Raw genomic sequence first — 19,317 nt, forward strand, 5'->3', positions numbered from 1 at the left:
TCCCTTCTGGAGGGCATACCCCACACCCTGTGTCAGTACAGAACAACTTATTCTTCAGAAATGGTAGCCAGGGCAAACTGCAGAGAAGAGGCAAACATGGGAATGGGTCTCCTGTAGCTTATTTACCTCCTACTTTGGTTTCACGCTTCCTGGCGTATATAGGGCCATTCTTTGCATAAAACAAACAGAAAACAACACAGAGATGGATAAACCGAAGCACACAGAATGGGTGCAGACTGCGCAAGGGAATAGCCTGTGCATGGTGTGGTCAGTGTCTTCACAAATCGGTGGGATGATCTGTATGGCGACGTCCATGTTTTGATTTTGGTGCCGGCTCTGGTCTCTGCACTTGGTTCTCAAAGTGTGATCCTAGATCAGCAATAGTGGCATCATTGGGAATTCGTTAGAAATGCAGAATCTCAGGCCCTTCCCCAGACCCCCTGGCTCACAATGTGAGTTTTATCAAGATCATCACGTAATTCAAATACACATTCGAAGTTTGACAACCACTCATTCAAACTTCACAACATCCCTCTGGGGCTCTCTCAGTCTCAGGCTTCAAGTACCCTGGAAACACGTGCTCAAACCCCTTGTGGTGTGTGCCCTCATTTGTGTAAAGCTTAATAGTTCAGAAAATACCCAATTGTATTTATTTGCATCTCCCCCCTCCATCGCATATGCGCACCACACATTTTGAGAGGTAAATCAATAGAAAATGTTTTCCCCATTAAAACCTCTCCCCTGACTCCCCCCACAACACACACACACACACACACACACACACACACACACACACACACACACGTTACCAGCTTTTAAATGGCAAGTATAATGCCAGTGGATGGAGAGGATAACATTTGTCAAAGGGGTACTTAATTTGCCTTGGAGTATTAAAGGCTCCAACACCCCAAAAGGGTCTCATAGGATGCCATCTGGGTCCTGCTTCAATAGTGGAAAGGAAGGTCATTGAGCTAAAGCCTGCCAGGCTTACATGCCTCTGCTGTGAGGAAACAGGGACACTGGAAGGTAGGCTTCCCCCTCGCTCCTCTAAGGGAGGGTTCAGTCTCTTCCAGCCCTGCTCCAGCCACCTATGACCTAACCTTGCCCAGAATGCTGGGGTTTGCCACTGAAGGCTGAAGGTGCCCAGGGCCGTCAGCCCCATCTATGACACTGTGGACGAGCCTAGGGTATTTCTTCCAAGAAGCAGGTAAACTGATCTCATTTGCACAAGGGCCTCTTAACTATGTTTTGCCTGAATAGTCAGGTTTTTTATTCTTCCCTCAAAGATCTCTGTTGTGGGTGTTGATAGTCCTATTTTCTGCTGCTTTGCTTAGTATATAGTGTTTCCTTTATCCCTCCTACCTCAATACCCCACTCATATTTCAGGCTGGGACCTACTCCTAATGTAGAGCTCTCCTTCCCCCTTTTGCCAACTTGTATTATGAATTTACCTTTGCCACCCGGCTTAGGGTATCCCAAGGTTCTCTTTACCATGCCACAGTCGCAGAGCTCCAGGGAAAAGCAACCTGGTCTCAACTCTCCAGGCAGAGGAGAACAGAAGCTCCATATCCACGCATGCTGCAAATGGCTTTTCCAGTCTACCTGAATCATTACCAGCTAGAAGCAGCTGTCATTGGGACTTGGACATGAGCTGCACAGTATAGAATGGTGACAACAATTCCAGCGCCATGCAGACTTTTCCTGTGTGGACTTTTCCTGGACTCCTGCTCCCTGTGACAGCTCCTAACAGACTGAACTGTGGTTGGGTTGCATTTTTTCAGGGATTTGGCATGGTGATGGGGCCAACTTGGAGTTGGTGAACATGTTAAGGACACTGCTCTTTTACGGTTTCTTGCTGTATTGGCCAAGAGTTTGCTTAAAGGCTTTTAATCACTGTAAAAAAAAAATAAAGACTGGATAAAGAAGTTGGGACACATATACACCATGGTATATTATTCAGCTAGAAGAGATGATGACATCGGATCACTTACAGCAGAATGGTGGAATCTTGATAACATTATGCAGAGTGAAATAAGTGAATCAGAAAAAAAACAGGAACTGCAGGATTCCATACATTGGTGGGACATAAAAGCAAGACTAAGAGACATGGACAGGAGTGGGGTGGATATGGGGGTGGGGGGAGGGAAGGAGGGAGAGGGGGAGGGGGAGGAGTACAGGGAAAACTGGATAGAGGGTGACGGAGGACGATCTCTCTTTGGGTGATGGGTATGCAACAGAACTAAATGACAAGATAACCTAGAAATGTTTTCTTTGAATATATGTACCCTGATTTATTGATGTCACTTCATTAAAATAAAATTTTATTTATAAAAAAAATTTGCTTTGGAGTAATAAAGAAAAACTTAAATTAGTCCAATGATACTTTACTTCTAAACTGTATTGAGATAGAAAACATAAGTTACAGAGGAGAAAGTAAACTGCTCTGTCAACCAGAACCAACTTTCATTCCCCCTCTTTCTCAAACTCTCTCTCCATACTCTTTTTTTTTCCCAAGCAGCTCTATTTCTTTACGAGAAAGAGAACTAAATACTGAGGAACTATTGGGAGAAGCAGGTTGGCCTGGCAGGTGTCAGTCAAGTCAGGTTTGATAAGTATCCTGTTGGCTTTGGTTTTTCCTTTCTTTACCACTGGTAGACGGCAGTGCTGGAATTACTGAGCACTTCCTCATGTTAAGAGTCATGATTCTGGCTCTCAAAGAGGCCCAACTTCTTAGGTGGCCGTGAACACCTTTCAGAGCATATGCTGGGATCATGGAGATTCCCCTTGGTCCCCCACTCCCTCATTTGGGAGACTCAGTCAAGTAATATACCAAGTGACAGGAGTAATTGATCAGACCAGGAGTGGGTATCTGAGGCAAGATAAGTATTTCAGAGGGTCTTCTTTGGGATTTGAAATCTTGATTAATAGGATACAATTCATTACCTATGTCTATATCTGCATATACATCTCTCTCCATCTATTTATCTTTGTTCAGAGAGAGACTGTGTTTTCTGTGTGTGCGTAAGGCATAAGCCTTGGGGTATGGGCTGGGCAGCATTTGTCAGTGATATGGATGAGAGAAGTAAAGGCAACAGGTCTGTCGAGATAGAAGAATAGGTCAGCCCAGCCAAAATGAGCAGAAATGAAAGGTGAGAGAGAATGAGAGCAAGGTTAGCATTTCAGCTCCATTCCTGAGAGCCCCTTACATTTGTACCCTGTGTCATTTCAGTAACTTTCCCTTCACTACTTAAGCACACTCAGGTTGGCTTTTGTTACTAACAAGTAAGAGTTGCTGCTTTCTGTCTGGTTATGCAGAACTGCCCTTTCACCCTCTGACAGGGTGACTTTATCGTGCTCCCCACCCCGCCCCGTCCTCTGCTCTCCGCACCAGTCCTGAGGTTGCAGCCCAGGGCCAGTAAGGTCAGCAGAGACCAGTACCTCTGAGAGAGGGCTCCCCTGCTGGCCTAGTCCCTGTGGGTTCCATATTTTGGGATGCCAGGTGCCACTGGCTTCAGAGCTCTCCTGGAAGCTCTCTCAGATAGCAAAGAAGGTGATCTGTCACAGGTCTCTTCCTGGATCCATCTTCTTGGTGAATCATTGATAGCACCAGCCACCAATTGGACTGACCCTGGTTGCAAAGTCCTTCATAGCCGGGAAGGCAAGGGACAACAGTTACACAGCAAACTTTGCATGAACACAGCTGGGCTGAAAAGGGAAATAACCCAAGAGGGAAATCGTTCATGGATTCTAGAGAAAATGCTGGGATAGGAAGCCCAGGTGACAGCACAAAAACACATCAGAGCTGTACAAACTGTCTGAGTTTACAGGTGGTGAAGGGAAATGGACATTTAATATGGGCCAGCCGGGTGACAGACACTTGAGTTTCCCCAAAACGCCGTCATTCAGGTGTGATCTTGAATAGATGGAGAAACTGAGGTTCAGAATAATCAAAATAATTTAAGTGGTAAAGACAGAGTGGATTAGACAACCATCTTACTCTGGAGCTCAAGGCCATAGTCACCCAACTAGAAATTACTTCGGACTGGTCTCAAAACTCTTGGACTAGTGCTCTTCAAACCTCACCATGCCACCCTCATCACGGTACATTTTTATGTAACTGGAGCAGTGCTGATCTCGTGTACAATAGTCAGAGCCCAGCTAGGCACCCTGAGATCTACGGCAGATGGGAAACCAAGTAAGACCCTAGGATTTCCCACAGCAGCTTTGCCTCCATCGTGGACTGTGGGCAAGTCTGCCCAATAACAGCTCAGCTCAGGCAAGTCAGGTGTTGATAAGGGCTAAGGTCCTAGAAGGTGTGGAGACAGAGGAAGAGAAATGATCACAGAGGAAACAGAAGTTCCCAGGCTGGTTGTCGCATGTCCTAGAGGTTATCTTGGATAAGCCACTGATCTGCATCTTCCATTTCTCTGCAGTATCAAGGAAGGCACCCAGATCAGACAGCAGTCAGGGACCGAGCTAGAGTTCTCAGGCAGCCACAGGGACCTGCATCACAAATGGGCCTCTTCCATGAGGGGCTTTTGGCCTCAGGCTTAATCCTTTCTGGGACAGGATAATGGCTCTTGAAAGTCTAAGCAGAAGTTAGCACAGGGTATATGCCAGGGAGAAGAGAGAAGATGATTTGGAGTTGATGACAGGAGACCCAGCTGTGTAGTTCAACTACACAGATGTGCCCCATAGTACCCTGGGGAGACTGTTAGCTTAATGTGCCATGCAGATGTAAGGGGAATTCCATAAAGTGCCTCTGCAGTAAATGGGTCACGCTATACACACAGACAGCACAAAAGACCTGAGCTCTACAGATGTTCTGTGTACTAGACTCAGGGACATGGTCTACAGATGTTCACTGTGCACTGAAGGGTACAGCCAAATCAGGAAGCTCTTGGATTCAAAATAACAATGCATTATGTTGTCTTTGAAAGTATCAGACTACAACAAATGTTAGCATTGTATACCATTTGTTTTCTGGCAACTGTTAAGGTATTTGTTGAGTCCTGACGTTGTGACACTCCTGAAAGAGGTTTCATGGACTTTAAAATGGGCACCACCCACCCTCTCTCCTGGAACTTCAGCGGTCCATGACTGCAGGCTCTCAGAATCCTCCCAGGTCTGTCTCTAAGGGCCAAGGGCAAGATGACAAGTGGAGGCCTACAAACTCACAGATCTAAATATTTAAGAATTCCAAAGAAAGCTTAAAAAATTGTTACATAAAGTATATTCTCTCCCTCTTTCTTAACAAATATACTTTTACAACAACCTGAGAGGCCATGGTTGATTTAGGACGACCAGAGACTCCTTAGATTTCTTGCCCAGTGCATGGTGACACCGAGGGAGCCAGTCCTTGGTTTCTGCCTGTGACCCACCCTCCTTCTCTTCAAACCCCTGCTTCCATCTTCAGTTGCGTGGAGGCTTCATGTTCGCATATGAAGAGCTCAGTCTCGGGTCTAGTTCCATCCACAGTCTCACAAACAGGCACTCCCTGGCCACCCGTCAGGCCCAGGGATGTACACACAAGAGACCTGATTCACTCTTGGAAGTATGGGCTCTAGAAGCCTGTGCTGGCCCTGGAAGCAGCATGAGGTCCTGTGATCACAGCTATCTGGGTTGGGTCGAGAAGTGGAAGGAGGGTGGGTTTTGAGTGAGGAGCTACCACTGTTCACATGAGCTCCTCACTCAGTGGTGTGGAGTGTGACTGAAGGTGGGCAGAGCAAAGCCTTTGCAGCACGGGGCCCAGCATGGGAGGTCCTCTTGTTTGCCTCTAAAGAGGATTTTATCTTTTCTGATGGTCCCAGGTAGATGCCAATGAGGCATTTGTGTGTGCTACAAGTGGCTCTGAGTTTAAGATAAAGACAGGCCTTTGCAGCAGCAGTATCTGGAGGGTTTAGGACTCACGTGTACTCCATGTTAGCTCATTTTTTTCCTGCTTCCATGTGTTGATCTCAGAACCATGACCCTTGTTTTGACCATTCCACTCTGAGTGCAGGATGAGGAATTTAAAAGAGGTGACAGCTATTCCTTATCCAGTACTTTCCACATGCCTGCGACTGTGTCAGGTAATCTATGTACTTATCTTCCCACCAGAAGAAGAAATGAGTTCAAAGAAGCATCAATTAAGAACTTATTTCTGATGCCAGAAAGTATGTAAGTGGCAGAGAACACGTTTTACCTGATACTAAAGCCGTGACTCCTGGAATGAGAGAAAAAGCAGGAAGTCCTTTCCAAAAGTGTGTGTGAGTATATGTGCCCATATGTTCTTGGTTGCATAGTGGTAGACACAATGATGGCGTACCTGTGCTTTCCCCCAGTGCCCAACGTAGCAGGCAGACAGAAGTATGCTGCTCAGATTCCCAGCTACAGTGTGTGCTTACCTGCCAGCATTAACTTCTTCAGGGTTCTCTGAAGCATAAACAATTTCCAGTTCCCTGGAAGAACCTCAAGCAATGAATGATCAAGACAGTGCTAGCTGCCTGACCAGGCAGTGGTGCAGTGGATAGAGCGTCAGACTGGGACGTGAAGGACCCAGGTTCGAAACCCCGAGGTCGCCAGCTTGAGTGTGGGCTCATCTGGTTTGAGCAGGGCTCACCAGCTTGAGCCCAAGGTCTCTGGCTTGAGCAAGGGGTCAGTCACTCTCCTGTAGCCCCCAGGTCAAGGCACATGCGAGAAAAAAATCAACGAACAACTAAGGTGCTGCAATGAAGAATTGTTGCTTCTCATCCTTCTCCCTTTCTGTCTTTCTGTCTGTATCTGTCCCTCTGTCACACACACACACACACACACACACACACACACACACACAGTGCTAGCTAAGACACATCCTTCTTAAGGTGGCTTTGGCAAGAAGATTGAATGATGGCCTATTTCCACCCATGGAACTATTTCATTGAGTAACAAGAGTCTTTGTTCCAGAGTATGGACAGAGCCCTGCGTCTCATTGGCATCACAGTGTGATGGCGGCACCTGCCCAATCCTGCTTCCATCCTTCCCTTATTCCAGGTGTCACTCTCCAATAATTGTTCTGTACTCCCAACAGTCTGTTTCCTGGAGAACCCAACCACTTCTAACTCAATGTCCTCCCAGAGCCTCAAACTTTACAAACAACCAAAATAAACAATATGAAGAGCCAGTCTGCTAGGATAGAATGCCCTAAGGACAGGGATGATGGTATGCTTTCTTTTCTGCAGTATCCCTAGCACCCAGAATAGTAACTGGTACACAGTATTGGGTATGGAGTTCAGTAAACAGTTGTTGAACAAATGATTGAAATCCAAATCTCGGCATTAGTTTCCACTGGGATTGGCTGGGTGTGCTTCTTGTATTTCCCTCTTGATCCCTACCTCCTCCTTCTAGCACACAGACATCCTTTTCTCTCCCTTCCTCAGTTACTGAGAATGTACATCAGACACTGCACTCCATGCTCAGAACATCTGCCTGTCAGGGGTAAGTATCGATCCCCTCGGGGCTCTACTCTCACTTGCCCCTAGAACTGGCATTCCCAAAGTGTGGCCTAAGGGACACTTTTTAAATTGTCTTCTAGGTGTCAGGTACCCTATTTAGTGCTCTGTTTATATTATCCTTATTTTTTTGTGGTAAAATATATATAACCTAAAATTTACTACTTTAATCTTTTCTTTTTTTTTTTTACTTACTGATTTTAGAGAGAGAACGGAGAAAGAGTGAGAGAAACATCGATTTGTTGTTTCATTTATGCATTCATTAGTTGATGCTTGTATGGACCCTGACCGGGGACCAAACCTGCACCTGGCATATTAGGAAGATGCTCTAATCAAATGAGCTACCCGGCCAGGGCTTATTTTAACCATTTTTTAAGTATATAGTTTAGTGACATTAAGTACATTCACAATGTTGAGCAATCATTACCACTATCCATTCACAGAAATTTTTCATTATCCCAAATAGAAATTCTGCACATTAAACAGTAACTCCCCATTGCCACCTCCTTCAGCCCTCAGTAACCTCTATTCTACTGTCTCCAGGAATTGGCCTATTCTAGGTAGTTCATAGCAGTGGAATCATATGGTATTTTTCCTTTTGTGACAGGCCTATTTCACTTTAAGTAATGTTTTAAAGGCCCATCCTTGTTGCAGCACGTGTCAGAATTTTCTTCCTAAGGCTAAATAATATTCCAACATATATACAGACTATACTTTATCTATTCATTAGTTGATGGATATCTGGACTGTTTTCTATAGTTTGGCCATTGTGTATAATGCTGCTAGAAACACTGGTGTACATCTGTTTTTAGTCCTTGTTTTCAATTCTTTTGAGTATATATCTAAGAGGGGATTTGTTGGATCATATGGTAATTATATTTTTAATTTTTTGAGGACTTGTCAAACTCTTTTCCACAGGGCTAACAAGATATTTTTTTGGCAAAAGGATTCTATGGTCAATAGACTTCCTCTTGGAACTCTTTCTTGGAGAGTCATAATACACTTTAGTAAACATAGTAGGCTTTGACAGGTCCCGAAGTAAAGAATCCCTGTAACTTTGACCCACTGTTCTCCAAATTAATTTGACAGCAGAACCCTTTTTTTTTTTGCAGAATAACTAATGACACACCAGCCCCTGCTGGATTGGGAAACGGTGCCCTATGTCTCAGGAAAGGCTGGAGCTCAGGGAGGAGAAGAATCACTCAGAGCTCAGACACAGGACCACTTCTAACTCACCAACTAGCCTGTTGGGTGTCTCTGGCAAGTCATTTTCCTTCTCCTGATGGCTCTGCACATACCTGGCCCATACTTCCGCTGCTTTTTTGCTTCTTAAAGATTGGCTTAACTATCAGGACTGGCTCTGGCATCATCCTGCCCTCAGGAATCTCTGGCCCTGCTCTCGTGTCCTCAGGCAGGGAGTGGAAACCCCTCTTCTGCTTAGCTCTTACTATATATACTGTTTCTGTCCTATTAATGGCTACCTCCCTCCACTATATCAAGGTGTGTGTGTGTCAAATTTAACTTGTATAGACAACTACCTAGAAAGTTTATTAAAAATGCAGATGCGTCTGTCTTACTCCTAAAAACTCCAACTTAGCTGCTCGGAGGTATGCATTCCATAGCTCTAGAATGTGCTTTTTTTTTTTTTTTTTTTTTTTTTTTTTGCATTTTTCTGAAGCTAGAAACAGGGAGAGACAGTCAGACAGACTCCCGCATGCACCCGACCGGGATCCACCCGGCACGCCCACCAGGGGCGACGCTCTGTCCACCAGGGGGCGATGCTCTGCCCATCCTGGGCGTCGCCATGTTGCGACCCTCCTGGGTGTCGCCATGTTGCGACCAGAGCCACTCTAGCGCCTGGGGCAGAGGCCACAGAGCCATCCCCAGTGCCCGGGCCATCTTTGCTCCAATGGAGCCCTGGCTGCGGGAGGGGAAGAGAGAGACAGAGAGGAAGGCGCGGCGGAGGGGTGGAGAAGCAAATGGGCGCTTCTCCTACGTGCCCTGGCCGGGAATCGAACCCGGGTCCTCTGCACGCTAGGCCGACGCTCTACCGCTGAGCCAACCGGCCAGGGCCTAGAATGTGCATTTTTAACAAGCACCTCAGGCAGTGTTCTCAGGCAGATGATATTTGGGACCCCTTTGTTGTTAGCTCTGTGAGGAAAAGAACGACTTCTACCTCTATTTATTTTATACAATAAATGTTGAATGAGTGAATGAATGAATGGGATGACAGCAGTTTCCTCCTCTGTCACATGATGTGGTTGGACCGGATAGTCTCTGAGCTTGCTCATGGTTAAGCTTCTCTTTATAAAATTCAGGTTATGTTACCCAGACTACTGTATTCCCAGCAGCTTTAATATCAGAACCACACACAATACACAAATCTAAGCCCACAAAACCACGAGGGAGACCTGCTAGAGAGGATTTAGTCCACACTACGATTTAGCAAATGACTCAGGACTCATGAATAACCATATTTTGAAACTATCAATTTCATCATAAGCTAGAGATACAAAGAGAAGCACAAAGTTGCACCCATGTGAGTTCAGTCTCATTTTCCAAGTAGCTGAGAGGCAGCGTCATCAGAGCTAACAAAACCCCAAATTTTGGAATTAGGAAATTAGGCATTGTGGAGAATTGGGGCCAGAGGAGATGCTGGGGTTTGAGCAGCTTTCCTGCTGTGTGGAAGGGGTACAAACCATGAGCTCTGTCGAAGTCTCCTGACTCTGCTCCAACCATTTCTCAGTGGAGTCTTTGAACATAAAACCCTGACTCTCCTCTCCCTGAGAACACTGCAGATTTTGAGAGGAAGCTCCAGCTTTTCACAAGAGCTATGGCCTGAGAAAAAATGAAGTCTCCCATTACTTATAAGCTCTCTGCATTTCAGGGGAAAAGGTTGGCTATGGCTGCCAAGAGCCAACAAATATTTGGTTAGCCTGGAAAGAATGGGTGCTCATTTTCCAATTCTCACAGATTTCTCTAAGCCCAGTTCCTTTTATTAAAAATCTCAAATCCAGACATACAGTCTAATGGCACTTCAGGCTCTAAACATTCATCTGTATCCTGGGAAGCAGAACCCAGAATCTAAACAAAGAGCAGCTTAAGTCAATAGAACTCATGAATTTCCTCTAGGAACAGGGCCCAGTGTAGCAAAAGAATCATCAGAGAGGCTCCCAACTGCAGTTTTCTTTGGGTGGATATTTATGGGAAAAGCCAGGGGGTGTTCCTTCAGTTGACTAGGGTCAGTACACTAGGGTCCATGGGATAAATCCTGCCTGCCGCATTTTTTATTTATTTCTGCACAGATTGTGACTTAGGATTCATTTTACATTTTTTTTTTTTTAGGTGAGAGGAGGGGAGATAGTGAGGTAGACTCTCTCATGCACCTGAATGGGATCCACCCAGCACCCCATTTTGGGCCACTACTCAAGTTCTGAGCTATTTTTAGTGTCTGAGGCTGATGCACTAGGACCAACCAAGTTATCCTCAGCACTCAGGGCCACGCTAGAACCAGTGGAGGCACTGGTTGCAGCAAGGGAAAAGGGAGAGAAGGGGGAGGGGGAGAGGGGAGGAAACAGATGGTCAATCCTCCTATGTGCCCTGACTGAAAACAAACCCGGGACGCCCATATGGCAGAGTGATGCTCTATCCACGGAGCCACTGGCAGGGCCTTGTTTTACATTTTTAAGTAGGAAAAAAAAAATCAAAACAAAAGAATATATCACGACATCTAAAAATGATAAGAAACCCAAAGTTGTGTCCATAAATAAAGTTTTATTGAACACAGACACACCCATGTGCTTACATTGTGCATGGCTGCTTTCGAGCTACAATGGAAAAGTTGAGTAGCTGAGACAGACTCTGTGGCCTTCAAAACCTAAAATCTGTCCTCTCTGGCCCTTTGCAGAAAAAGTTTGCAGGCCCCTGGAGTAAGGGGGGCATAAGATTTGATCTTTAAAAACTGTAAAACATATATGCAAGTTAAAAAAATTATAAAGCAAACACATGTATAAACTAATATGTGGGTCAAGAAATGAAACATGTTGGTCATCACTTCGGTGTCCTGTCTTCCTGAACAGAGTTAATTAAGTCAGTATTTGGACCTTTGTGATATCTTCCTTGCTGTCCTTTATCCTTCTACCACCTCAACTCCATACAGTAGTCCCCCTTTATCCAAGATACCGAGCGGACGTCTAAAACCATGGTTGAACCTTACATATACTATGTTTTTTTTCTCATACATACATACCTTCGGTAAAGTTTCATTTATAAATTAGACACGGAAAAATATTAACAACTAAAAATAACATAAAACAATTATAACAAAATACTACAATAAAAGTTCTTTTAATGTTTGCTCATTCTCTCTCTCTCTCTCTCTCTCTCTAGCTATCATATCGTACTGTACTCACCTTCTTGTGACAATTTGAGGTGATATGAGTTAAAAACAAAGGCATTGTGAGGAAGCGTTAGGCGGCTCTCGGCAGTACATAAAAGCACTGCAGCTTCTCTGACATATCTGAACTGCCAGCCTCACCACTCTTGCACTTTGGGGCCACCTATTAAGTAAAACAAGGGTTACTTGAACACAAGCACTGTGATGTTCACAATCAATCTGATAACCAAGTAACAGGCATGAGCGTATACAGCGTGGAAATGCTGGACAAAGGGGCAATTCCCATCAGGGCAGGCCAGAGCAAGAGATTGGAAGATTTCATCACGCTCCTCAGAATAGCACACAGTTTAAAACTTAAGCCTCCTGCCTGACCTGTGGTGGTGCAATGGATAAAGCGTTGACCTGGAAATGCTGAGGTCACTGGTTCAAAACCCTGGGCTTGCCTGGTCAAGGCACATATGGGAGTTGATGCTTCCAGCCCCTCCCCCCTTCTCTCTCTCTGTCTCTCTCTCCTCTCTAAAAATGAATAAATAAAAAAAAAATTTAAAACTTAAGCCTCCCCTTCCCCATGAATGGAAGCTCATTGTTTATTTCTGAAATTTTACATTAAATGTTTTTGGACTGGAGTTGACTGCCAGTAACTAAAACTGCAGAAAGTGAAACCTAGGTTAAGGGGGACTCCTGTACTTGAATTTTGCTTGTTTTTAAACTGTGTATTAATAGAATAACACTATATTTGCCATTGTTCCATCACTGTCTTTGCTGCATGGTATTCCACTGTATCGCTTTAGCACAGGTCATTTATTCATTTTACTTTTGATGGACAGTTGGGTTATTTCCAGCTTTTGGCTATTATGAACAGCATTGCTATGAACATCTTGTATCTGAACCATCACTGACTTAAGCAAAAATCTCTGGAGAGGAGTGGATATGTTAAATTGTGGATTATGTACATCATCAACTCTACCAGTTAATATTAATATCAAACTATTCTCCAAAGAGGTTGGACCAAATAAACTCCCAACAGCTGCCTCCTTTTAAAGAGCAGAAAAGCTCTTTGTCAGTCAGCACAGCATCAATCCCCAAACCCTGAACCACACCTGCCCTCCAGCACCCTGCGGAGCCAGACTAAGTGCATGGGAGCCATCATACCTTCTGCTTGGTGTCTTCCCTTAATGCAATTCTTAGGTCTTGCACATGTAGTGAGAAAACAATCAATGTTCTAAGAATAATCCTTGAAATAACATGATTATCTTTGAGATTTTGTGCTTGGCTAACTGGCCAGCCAGGTGTGAGAATATCCTGACCAACTTCTCCTTGCCCCTTCATCCCCAGAGATGGGAGCTGAGGTTGGAAGGGCATCTCAGCCAGTGGGTGGGGTGGCCTTTCAAATCCTGCAGAGTGGACAGGACAAGGAACCAAAGAAATCGTAATTGCCCCTTTCTTCTTCAGGAAATCAGAAGACTTCAGGGTATCTGCTAGAGGAAATCTGATGCTTGTATCATTCCCTACAGGGCTTTAGCAAAGCTGGACAGAGAATGCCTACTCCACTAATGGAACTCTATCACCTGGAGGACCAAGCACGCAAGGCATTTCTGAAGCATGATGTAGCGCTACACTGAAAAGGCACAAATAAACCCCAAACCCTAGCACACATTTATCCAGTTTGTGAAGCAGATTAATAGAATAACCAATAAAACATGTATAAAAGCTTTAATTAAATCTGTTGAAATAAAACTTCATGTTTTATTTATGGACACTCCCAACATGTAAAGGATTCAGGGACACATTCATTTTTACTGCCATTTCATCCTCATATCTATAATTAAATCCAGGCTGCAGCTCTGGCCCAAAACTATGTGGCATTTTCAAGCTGGCCTTGGACATTCCCTCCCCCACCCCATCTGCTTTTAATTATAATTACCATCCCAATATGAAGGAGGCTGATAGTAAAACAAAACAAAATAATAAAACAAAAAAAACCCCCCAAAAACAGTTGTTGCCATTGTGTTTTAAAATGACACGCCGAGGGAGGATTTCAGGCAGGCGGGCACATCCTTGATTTCCAGTTTTATTCTGTACCAAGTGCACAATCCCTTCATTTTTCTTTTGACATAAAAAAGGACTTCATGAAACAAGACAAAATAACTTATGATTATATGAAACATAACTGTGACAAATCACAAAACTATACATATTAATAGGAAAAAAGTGTACCTAATTCTTTAAAAGATTTATGACAATAAGCACCAGATGTGCCCTTAGAGTAAAATCGGCCCCATATCCAGTATGATATATGCAGTTCATTCCTCTACGTGAGTGTATATAACTATGTACAAGAGTCTGTGTGATTTATGGAAAACAGATTTCCACTTTTTCCCCCCAAAGTGCTTTATGTCAGCAACATTACACAGGATGCTCTGCTGTCTATACAAAATAAATCTCTTCGTTTTTACATTCGCCATTTCTCCAATGAGTGTTTTTTTTTTTTGCTTTATCCATTGCAAAAAACAAAGAAACAAACATACATGTAACTGCAGAAATTCCACACCAACAAAAAGTGCCATTAAAAAATGCTGTTATAAAATGACATGGTCAAAACAGTCCAATAAAATACCAAAAAATTAAATCGGACATTTACAATCATTATTCCCAATACTTCAAGGCAACTGAAAAGCCAAGGTTCCTGGATAGAGGAGACAAACATTCATCTCCGCTCCAGTACACCAATGTGCTTGACAGCTGGTAATGTATTAGCAACAGAACATCACCAAGCACTCGGCTTTGTCAGTGGAAGCCGTGCTGTGATCCACTGAAGACCTAGTGTCTGTTTTAGAATCAACTATGTAATTTGGGGGAGACATGGATAAAGGGACCTCACAGAACTAGTAAATATTTAAATAATATTTAACAATTCATTAGAGGCTAAATTACAACTGACAATTTGATGCAATCCCTTTAGGGAATTAAGACAATGCAACAAATAAAATGTCTCCAGGCACACTGACTTTTTTTTTTTAATGTAATAAGATAATTAGCTTTGGGCTGCGTATATTTTCACAGGCACCAAGTTTTACTTAAAAAAAGGGGGAATGACAATCTCTGTTTGGATGTTTATGAAAATGGTTACATATCAAGACCAAAAAGGCCAGGAAATGGAAGGGAATGAATTTTTGGACATTCCGTTTTTACTGCTTCAAACATAATAATGAAAGCATATATAAATCCTGTGCAATATGAAAGCAAGCAAGAAACGTTTAAGGTAAGGTGAGATTCTGGACCCTAAGGACAGCATGAATAGTCTAGAAGGAACCTGAGTGTCCTGTCCTGAGGCCATCAGGAAACACGGAGGGGGACGTCAGGGGTTCTCAGCACCGCTGGCAGCACTAGGCTGCTCCTCCTCGGCTAACAGGAATGCCTTCTGGAGGGGCCGGCCCAAATTCCTGCTGAGGAAGGAGGGCCACAGGTGCCGCTGTGGCCTGGCTCCACCGGCCCCACCTGCCCCGCTGTGGCCTGGCTCCACCTGCCCCACCTGCCCCGCTCCCTCCAGCCACGGAGAAGCGGGGGAGGGGCAGAGTCCCCGTGAGGCCACGCTAAGACCAGAGGCTGGCACGGGAGCATCTCCTCCAGCCAAAACAGGAGGTGACATCCACAGTTTCTGAGGTTCAGCTTCTGGTCTTGTCCTCCCCCTTTCCACTTTAAATTATATAAAGCCACAGGCAGGGTGACAACATCAGCTGCAATAACAACCTTGCCTTTTCATTGTTTTCCTCCTCATCGCACAAATGAAATGTCTTTTGAGTTCCTCAATAAAGGATTTAAGACTGTCTGTCTAAAAAACTTCCTTTTCTTCCCAGAGTGTGTCAAAGGATACATGGGAAAGGCCAGCGTTAGTGTGCGTGTGTCATTGCTTAGGCCGATTGACACAGCCCACAGACTCTGTGAGGAGGGTGGTACTTTACGTGCAGGCTGAGAGCTCATTTGGAAAGGGAGCCTGATGTGCTTCCTTTCAGAAAGTAGAGCAGATTTTCATACAGTGAGTAACACGTTTGTTTCACAGACTTGGGCATCTGCATGATGCGTTTCCTTAGATCAGAGCTCAATAGTCAGAGAAACAAGACAGACTGAGGGCACTGCAAAAATGGACTTAGTTCTTTCCTCCCCTCATTCTACCACATGTTTGAATGAAGTCCAGAATCAGGCAGAGTACTACTCACCGTGCAGCCAGACGGGAAGGACCCATCTGTCAGGAAACAACCATCACTGGATCCCAAGTCTGACCCTAAGCTGTTTGTCTTATTGAAGACTAATTATTTCTGTTTGACAAACAGCATTGTTTCACTTTTGTTCAGAAAACATTTTTAAAGAGAATAAAAGAAAGCATGAGATCTGACCGCACTGGAATGACAATTTACTGGGTGTCTTTGGGGTTTGGCCACTTTCTATAGCCTATCCTAGGCCATAGGACTCAGGATCTTTTTAAAGCTTTATAAAGGTGCTACAGAAAATGGATTCCTCTTCAGGATTGATATCAAAAGGCCAAGTGCTCTGTGAAAATCCCAGGCCCTCAAACTAGAGTTTCAGAGAGAAAAAAATGGTGGCCTTCTTCTGTCCACCTTTCCAGAACTGTTTCCTCGACCTGCCTTAGGTTGGACCTGCTAAGAGCTGATGTGGGCATGCCTGACTCACAGTCAGAAAGAGGGTGGTAACCAGGCAAAAAGGAGGAGGAATATATAGGGGAGAGACAGACAGAGACAGATGGTAGACATCCTGAGGGAGGGGAGCAGAGGTTGTGCAAAATAACTGGACATAGGGCATCTCCAGTTTGGTTTTTCAAGAAAACCTAGGACCATAACTTGGTGTGTCCTGTGCTCACTTCTTCCAAAGCATCCCTGGGCAGAGCACCAGAGAGGAAGCGATGGGTGAACCAGTCACGGGACCTTTTGCTCTGAACAACGTCTTTGAGGTGGAGTTGCCGAACAGTTGACCCTCTCGGGTCCCTGCTGCAGCACTGGGAAGGGGGTGCACCCACCCCGTTCCCTCAGGTAGCCTTTGCTGAATGCACAACTAACATCCCACAAGTGCTCACAGGTGCTGCAAGGCGTGGCCGGGCAGAGTTGCACAGCTGTGGCAGAAAGTACGTGGCCGGGGTGATTACATTAATTATTTGCATCCAAAGAACAGACTTCTAAATATTTTTTTTCCTTTTAAAGTAAATGTAAATAACAAGTCTTTTAAAATGAAAGAACTAAGATAGATTTTTGGAATATAAAACAAGCTGTAGTGCCTTCTGAGGGACTGAACTGGACAGAACCTTCTTATTTTGCTGTTGGAGAAACACTGCAAGGTGATTGGTTAGCACAGGGATATCTAAGAGGAGAGAAGCAGGGGCAGCCAGCTCCCTGAAGTGCAGGCTGGTGCCAGAAACCCAGGGCTTCTCCATGAGCGGCGAGCTCTGTGCTGTGGGCCCGGGTTTCCCTTGTGCCTGGATTGGCATCGGCCAGCAGTGAGGATGAGCAGGGGTGAGGCAGTCCACTACACTTCCAGCAATCTGCGCTGTCCTTCTCTATGTAAGGTTTTCATAATGGTGATCCCCACACTACACTTTCACATACACATCACTTCGCTGGTGTCCTTTGAGGGCGGAGAGCCAGGAAGTAACAGGTATCCAGTAGAGTGAGAGTCTAAATTTCCTTTGAAAAGACAGTCATGCTGGTCACCAGCTAACCCAGAGAGAAAAAAGAGCGGATGCAAACATTTCCACAAAACCCAGCTCTGACCATTCATTCCCGCCAAAGACCCATCCAAACGCACATCTGTGACTTCGCAGGTTCTGCTGATTCGGTTGACATCCTTTCCATGCAGTCTATGAGAGTAGAATACAAAAGGTGGCAAGCAACAAACAGGTTCTGGACACCAGTGGTAGTGGAGGCCAGGGGAGCTTCTAGCCTTCAGTGTAGACAGAGGAGAGCTGGCTAGGACAGCGGTCCACAGCGCTGATCTGCAAGAATGCGGTGTCTTCAGGCCCATTGCGAATAGACTCTCCAAAGAGGCTTGAGGAAGCTGAAGGCAAGTCATACACTGGAAGAGAACAAACGCACAAGTCAACTCCTGCCTTGCCACAGTCATAAAGAAAGATGGGATTCTTACAGATGGAGAGGATAAAAAAAGGACTGTCCAGAAGGCAGAAACAGGGAGCAAAGACAGAGAGAGAGAGGAATGTGGGGCCAAGTGTGACGACAAAGCTCAGGTGCAGAGTATATTGGGAGACATATGTGAGGGGGCCTGGACAGTCTGATCAGGCCTAATCACGGGGGCTTTGAAAGACATGTTGAGAAGAGTAAACTTTATTCTCTAGGCAACTGGACACTAAGGTATTTGAGCAGGAAAATCACTCATTTGACCCTTCATTTTTGGAAAGCATTGGCTATGGTAGCATGGAAGGCAGAATGGTCAAGATAAGGAGCTGCCTTAGGGAGACTCGTTGGAAGGCTGTTTCCACAGCTTGGGAGAGACATGATGGCACCTGGCCGAGGAGGGCGGAAGTGGGGCTGGAGGGCAGATGAAGGGCAGAGACATTTCAGGGGTAGATTCAACAGGATTTGAGGCAATTATGTGCTGGGTCAAGTCTAGCCCAGATGGTCATGGGAAACCCAGCTGGTCTCTCCTGCCAATCTGCCCACATTTCTAAGACACAGATACCAACACACCTGTAATGCCCGAGTGAGTTGAGAAGGCTCTGTGGAAAACATCAAAGCCAGCCTGGCCCATGGACGTGGGGACCAGGTAGTCATCGAAGGAAGGCACCACACTGCAGGAGCTGCTGGGCGGCATGGCCCTCTGAGAGTCAGGATAATGTGGGGGGCAGAAAGTCTGCAGCTGCCCATAAAATCCTGAAATGCAAGCATGGCTTTGAGCTACTGCAAAGCAAAACTTCCAAAGATTATTCCAACACAACTGGACCCTCACCCAGCCTAGCTTCACATGACAAAATGCCTTTAACACTTAATGTCAACTGTAAAACCTTCTAAGCAAGCATTTGGAATGCACCATTGGACAGAAGCTCTTCTAGCTTCAAGAGCTTTCCAAGTTTTGTGACTTACGAAATTTTTATTCCTGCTCTCATACCTGAAGCTGGAGGGCATCTTACTTTGCCCAGGCCCTCCGGAGAGTCCTGGATCCTGAAGACCTGACCTTCAAAGGACATTCCTACCCAGGCTCTCCCACCAGATTTTGAATGCATCTTCCTTAACTTCTGTTATTCTATATACTGTTTTTCATATGTATTTAGTAAAAATCTGAAGAATATTTTTTAAAGAAGACAACAGAGATTTATAAATTCACCTGTCATCCTAACAAATAAATTCATACACATTTATATCTTCCTTATTGTTTTGAAGAGACACACAGTATTTCATAGTTGGATTATTGCAATTACTTAACTATTATTGT

The 19,317-nt window shown here is 44.8% G+C and overlaps 1 protein-coding gene across 4 annotated transcripts in view; it reads right to left on the reverse strand.

Annotated features, from left to right (window-relative positions):
• Nucleotides 1-13,626: 13,626 nt before the first annotated feature.
• GLIS3 (GLIS family zinc finger 3) overlaps nt 13,627-19,317 on the reverse strand; it is a 553,880-nt gene continuing 548,189 nt past the window's right edge. For 3 of the 4 annotated variants that reach the window (XM_066257180.1, XM_066257178.1, XM_066257181.1), the window contains 2 exons: nt 18,576-18,758; nt 13,627-17,946 (listed from right to left, as the gene is read on the reverse strand). In XM_066257180.1, the coding sequence (XP_066113277.1) occupies nt 17,810-17,946; nt 18,576-18,758 (320 nt within the window). In that variant the 3' untranslated portion in view covers nt 13,627-17,809. The remainder of the gene's footprint in view (nt 17,947-18,575; nt 18,759-19,317) is intronic. The other variant, XR_010729083.1, reaches the window with a different exon arrangement.

This window comes from Saccopteryx bilineata, chromosome 2 (genome assembly GCF_036850765.1).
Source record: "Saccopteryx bilineata isolate mSacBil1 chromosome 2, mSacBil1_pri_phased_curated, whole genome shotgun sequence".
In the NCBI taxonomy this organism is placed as follows: Eukaryota; Metazoa; Chordata; class Mammalia; order Chiroptera; family Emballonuridae; genus Saccopteryx; species Saccopteryx bilineata.